The 6,135-nt window shown below is 37.6% G+C and overlaps 1 protein-coding gene across 2 annotated transcripts; it reads left to right on the forward strand.

Annotated features, from left to right (window-relative positions):
- Positions 1 to 372: 372 nt before the first annotated feature.
- Positions 373 to 5,680, forward strand: fgfbp3 (fibroblast growth factor binding protein 3). Of its 2 annotated transcripts, none has more exons than XM_028468556.1 (3): positions 373 to 485; positions 2,338 to 2,625; positions 5,206 to 5,680. In XM_028468556.1, the coding sequence occupies exons 1-3, from the start codon at positions 382 to 384 to the stop codon at positions 5,564 to 5,566; spliced, it is 753 nt and encodes a 250-aa protein (XP_028324357.1). In that variant the 5' UTR covers positions 373 to 381; the 3' UTR covers positions 5,567 to 5,680. The 2 variants fall into 2 exon arrangements, with proteins under 2 accessions (XP_028324357.1, XP_028324358.1); XM_028468557.1 differs by lacking the exon at positions 373 to 485 and adding an exon at positions 1,273 to 1,364.
- Positions 5,681 to 6,135: the final 455 nt, after the last annotated feature.

Below are 6,135 nucleotides of genomic sequence, written 5' to 3' on the forward strand. Positions count from 1 at the left end.
AGTTACATGTGTTACCATCAGGTGGCAGCAGAGCCATTAGTGAGCTCAGTAGCTTCAGTTTGTTTTCATAATTTATTTTTTGCAGCTACTTTTATCTTTTCACTTTATTTTCTAAACTTCTCTATTTGTATCTATTCTGTGCTTTAAAATATAATACTAAACACAACATTAATGATTATTGTTGTTTCTGTTATAACAATAAATACCAAAAATGTAGCTAAATATAAACAAGGGAGAAAGTTCTCAAGTTTTAGATGTAAGTTATAGCAAAAATAGAGACTTTTCTACAGCAAAAATGCAAAATATTTAGCAATAAAATGGGAAAAGGTAACAATTTACTAAGCAACAATGGAAGAACACTGTAACTGAGCTGAATGCTGAATGCACACACACACACACACACACACACACACACACACACACACACACACCTCCCTCTCTGATCCTGATGGTCCAACATTCCCACAGAGACTCAGCGTCACACGGTAAGAAAAAGTTTTATTCTGATGTAGAAAGATTTTCACTGAACCATCAGCGCTAATACATGTAGCATAGCTAGCATGCTAGCACAGGAAGTTTATCTAACATAGTTATTTAGCAGAAATAATTTTTACTGCACAGTGAGGAATGTCAATAAATGTCTTATTCATTAATTAACGCTAAACAAACGAAGCAGTTTAGAGAAAACAATCACATCTTTTCAGCGAACAGAAACTTGACAGGATATTACATGTCCCTAAGTATTCCCCTTCAAAATAAAGCTCATGATTTTTAAATTTAGATACATCATGAGACACGATAAGTTAATTAACAATTTATAAATTGTAAGTAACTAAGAATGTAACTAAGTAAGCAAAGAAGTATTCAAGTGAGTAATTAAACAACAAAGCATTAAGTAACAAGGTTAGTAACTGAAAAGGCAACTAAATTAGTAATAAAGTTATTAGTAGTTGAATAATGTTATTAGAGATAAAGTTAGTAACTAGGTACACTAAATACATTACTAAATATCTAAATTGGTGTGTAAGTAACAAGAGGCTGAGTCTGGACCAATAGGAAACAGGAACTCTGAGTTTCACTAACTTCTCCGTCCTTAGTTTCTCTGACGTGATGTTTGTTCCTTCCAGCTTTTCCTCTTTATTCTCCTGATTTTTAATGAGCTGCTCACATTCCTCCTCATTGTCTCGCTCTTCATCCTCTTCATCCTCTTCATCCTCTTCATCCTCTTCATCCTCTTCATCCTCTTCATCCTCTTCATCTTCATCATCATCTTCATCTTCATCTTCATCTTCCTCGTGCTGAATACTGATGAATGAAGCAGATCAACACTTTCTCAACTTCTCTGCATCACTTCTACAATACAAGTAATTACATAGCGTAGTAACTAGTTAAGTAACTGAGTAACTAAGTATGTACTGTACATTAATAACTAGGTATGTACTGTACATTAATAACTAAGTATGTACCGTACATTAGTAACTAAGTATGTACTGTACATTAATAACTAAGTATGTACTGTACATTAATAACAAAGTATGTACTGTACATTAATAACTAAGTATGTACCGTACATTAATAACAAAGTATGTACCGTACATTAATAACTAAGTATGTACCGTACATTAGTAACTAAGTATGTACTGTACATTAATAACAAAGTATGTACCGTACATTAGTAACTAAGTATGTACTGTACATTAATAACTAGGTAATTACTGTACATTAATAACTAAGTATGTACTGTACATTAATAACTAGGTATGTACATTAATAACTAGGTATGTACTGTACATTAATAACTAAGTATGTACATTAATAACTAGGTATGTACTGTACATTAATAACTAGGTAATTACTGTACATTAATAACTAGGTAATTACTGTACATTAATAACTAGGTATGTACATTAATAACTAGGTATGTACTGTACATTAATAACTAGGTAATTACTGTACATTAATAACTAGGTAATTACTGTACATTAATAACTAGGTATGTACTGTACATTAATAACTAGGTAATTACTGTACATTAATAACTAGGTAATTACTGTACATTAATAACTAGGTATGTACATTAATAACTAAGTATGTACATTAATAACTAGGTAATTACTGTACATTAATAACTAGGTAATTACTGTACATTAATAACTAGGTATGTACATTAATAACTAGGTATGTACATTAATAACTAAGTATGTACATTAATAACTAGGTATGTACTGTACATTAATAACTAGGTATGTACTGTACATTAATAACTAGGTATGTACTGTACATTAATAACTAGGTATGTACTGTACATTAATAACTAGGTAACTCTCTCTCTCTCAGAGTTGACATGATGAAGAACGTCCAGCTGTTCAGCCTCTTCCTCCTCCTCCTCTTCGTCACTGATGACGTCCAGGCCAAACGTGGTCAGGAGAAGTCGGACAAAGCCCGCCTCCCTCCTTCATCATCATCATCATCATCATCAGGTGGAGCCGTGAGCCGTGCTGTGATTGGCTCAGGGGAGTTGACGTCTAAAGGAGGCCATGGATGTACGTGGCAGACGTCAGGAGAGGGACTGGTCAGCCTGGTGGTCAACTGTAGCTCCGCCCCCGAGGGAGGACACACCCACAGGTGAGACCAGGTCTACTCTAGAGAGCCTCATTTTTCACCTGAACCAGAGTTAAACCTCATTTTTCCTCCAATAGTTTTAGTGATAAACTCACTTTATTAAACAACTGTTGATGTGAACAGACACACAAACATCCTGTGGATCTGTTTATATAATCCATGTATCAAAGATAAAGATAATCCATGTTCATGTGGATGGTCCTGCAGCTAATGCTAATGCTAAAGCTAAAAGGAATGTCAGGGACACTGTGTCTAACCTGACCTGTCTGAGATCATCCTCTATACGCAGTTTAGTTTTTTGTATTTGTTATTTTACACTTTTTTTTAAAAACTTTTCAACTTCGTCCAGTTTTTAATTTTTTAATTTCCCTCCACATTGGACATTTTCAACATTTTAAACCTTCAACTTTGAACTGTTCATCCATTATACAACCGGTTGTTGCTATTGCTAAGTTAATGCTAATGCTAGGTTAATGTTATTGTTTGGTTGATATTGATTACACAACATTCTGAACGCTACGCTACGACGCGTCAGACCGGAGCCTTTTCATTGTTGCACTGCGAAGGTAAACAGTAGCGATCCGGTTACCATGGTTACGGTGTAAATGGATAAGAGAGCCCTCAAGCTGTAGAACATGATGACACAGCAGAAGTTGTGTCAAAAAGAGGAGGAGCCTGTCTGTTGTTAGGATGCAGAGCGGAAGTGGAGAGTTAGACACAAGTTCTCACGCGTTTGTGAATAAATGAGTTCAACATCAGGTCAGTCAGTTTGGAAGAGACCAAACGTATCGTTAGCCTCTCTGCTAACTAGCCTGATGCTAACTAGCCTGATGCTAACTAGCCTGATGCTAACTAGCCTGACGCTAGTGTGTGTGCACTGTGCACAGATGTTTATCTGCTCCGCACAGGTGTTTGTGTGATTTGTGTGTATGTTTATGTGTGAGAATAAACCATCAATCTACTGCCTACAACAGGACGTGCCATTGTGTTCTAAATCAGTGATTCTCAACTGGTGGGTCGTGGACAGCTGGTCAAAAATAAACAGATACTTAAAAGTCTCTCATGTTGGACTTGTCTTTTATTTTAAAAGAACCTTTTCTTTTGACAGCCATGCTGTAAAATGCATTTTGCAAGGACAAAATATATATATTTATGTTTTAAAGAATATTATTTATTGCGACTTCAAAGCAGCCTTGTCGCTTGAGAGGAAATGAATAAGTTCTGTTCTTGTCAGACGCGCTGCCGTCATGGCGATGAAATAAAACAGTTAACACACACTGGATGTGTTTGTGTACATTTGACCACATGTAGCAGCATGTGATCAACAATAAATATGGCTTCCCAGCTCTCATCTGACATGTGACCCCGCCTCCCGTGCGTTACCACTGCAACCAAACACGGTGTCACACGTACACAAATATCCTACATTATGTTTTCAACAGCTGTTTTTGAAAAACTAAATTTAATTGGTTGAATTCTTGGTCGTGATTTAATGACCGTGGAAAAATGTGTGTCCCAGGGTGAGACCAGGTGAACCTCTGTTCTACATCAACCTCTATCTGCAGACCTCACACACTTTATTTAATAAACAGCTCATACGTTACATGCTCTAAACCTACAATACCAACAAAATGATGTTATCATACTTTTCATTAAAAAACATACATTTTAATGTGTGAAACTAAATGATTAGATTAAACATTAAGAGTTCCTAAAACACATTACTGGCCTTTACAGCACTGTGTTATTTATTAACATGTATGTTGGGTATTTTAAGATGAGGCACTATTCATATATTAGACATTTTTATTCCATATTATTTCATCTTGCACATAATGCTAGGCTAATGCTGAAGCTAAGTTAATGCCAATGCTAGGCTAATGCTAAAGCTAGGTTAATGCTAATGGTAGGTTAAAGCTCAAGCTAGGTTAATGCTAATGCTATGCTAATTTTAATGCTTTGCTAATGTTAAGCTAGTGCTATGCGTATGCTAGTGCTATGTTATTGTTAATGCTAAGCTAATTCAGTGTGACACGAGCCAGCACCTGCATCCTCACAAATATTCTAGTTGGTTGGCTTTTGCATTTCCATTTTACATGTTGGTTGATTGGTTGGTTGGTTGGTTGGTTGATTGGTTGATTGATTGGTTGATTGATTGGTTGGTTGGTTGGTTGATTGGTTGATTGGTTGATTGGTTGGTTGATTGGTTGATTGGTTGATTGGTTGGTTGATTGATTGGTTGGTTGATTGGTTGGTTGGTTGATTGGTTGATTGATTGGTTGATTGGTTGGTTGATTGGTTGATTGGTTGGTTGATTGGTTGATTGGTTGGTTGATTGGTTGATTGGTTGATTGGTTGATTGGTTGGTTGGTTGGTTGATTGGTTGATTGGTTGGTTGGTTGGTTGATTGGTTGATTGGTTGGTTGGTTGGTTGATTGGTTGATTGGTTGGTTGGTTGGGTGGTTGGTTGAGTTAAACACACCTCCTTCCTGTCCTTCGGGTACTGGTGTGGTTTTGCTGGGAAGCCTTTAGTTAGTTAGTTAGTTGGTTAGTTAAACGTGCTAACTACCTCTCCTCCTATAGGTACTGGTGTCGTTTTGCTGGTAAACCTGAGCTGTGTCCAAACTATGGTCTGAGGTCCAGTCAGTACTGGAAGCAGCTGGTGGGGAAGCTGAAGGAGAGACTGGATGTGTGCAGAGGGGAGAAGATCCTGAAGGCCAAGACGTGTAAGAAAGCTCCGCCCGAGGCTCACATGAAGCTGGCAGAGAGCAGCCGGCAGGAGGAAGAGGAGGAGGAGAAGAGGAAGAGGAAGGAGGAAGAAGAGGAGAGGAGGAGGGACTCTGAGGAGGAAGGAGTCCTGAACGACATGGAGCCTCTGCAGAGCGTGTGTGAGGAGGGATGGAGCTCCGTCTGCTCCTTCCTGCTCAGGGTGTTCCAGGGATGAGCTGGTTACTAGTTAACACTTAACCCCTGGGTAGGTTAGTTAGGCTTTAACTAGCAGAAGATTAGCCATTTAATATGTCAGCTTGTTGCTAATAAAGGAGAAATGAAAACTAAACATGTGAGCAGAGTGAACGGCTCGACCGTTGTTTGTTTGTTTGTTTATTTGTTTACTTTTGGGGCGTCGTCTCACGTGTGGCTAGCACAGGAGATCTATGATGTAGGCAAAATCAGAACGCTCAATAAACCACAACCTCTGGGAATCAGACCCTCTACTGCCCCCTGCTGGTGATTTAATCAAACTAGAGAAACCCTACAAATACAATGTAATAATGTTTATATCAGGATTTATTTGTTATTGCTTAAATAATAAAACCTAATTTTACTCTTAATAGACCTCTCAGACATCTCAGCTGTAACGCATTAATCACAACAACAACAACTTTCCTCTGTTAAAGACTGAAATACTGAGACTATTGTTGTTTTGAGGAGCTGTGCTGAGCAGGTAGTGCTACCACACTGATACATACACACATACAACACTTCATCCACATTTAATGTTTTTCTTTATGT

Source organism: Gouania willdenowi, chromosome 15 (genome assembly GCF_900634775.1).
Source record: "Gouania willdenowi chromosome 15, fGouWil2.1, whole genome shotgun sequence".
NCBI classification, from domain to species: Eukaryota; Metazoa; Chordata; class Actinopteri; order Blenniiformes; family Gobiesocidae; genus Gouania; species Gouania willdenowi.

Excerpts from the sequence above, each read along its gene's own strand:
- fgfbp3 (XM_028468556.1), top strand. The coding sequence starts at position 382 with ATGCACACACACACACACACACACACACACACACACACACACACACAC. Across the intron at positions 486-2,337 it reads CAGAGACTCAGCGTCACACG|AGTTGACATGATGAAGAACG; the intron begins GTAAGAAAAAGT and ends TCTCTCTCTCAG. Across the intron at positions 2,626-5,205 it reads GAGGGAGGACACACCCACAG|GTACTGGTGTCGTTTTGCTG; the intron begins GTGAGACCAGGT and ends CTCCTCCTATAG.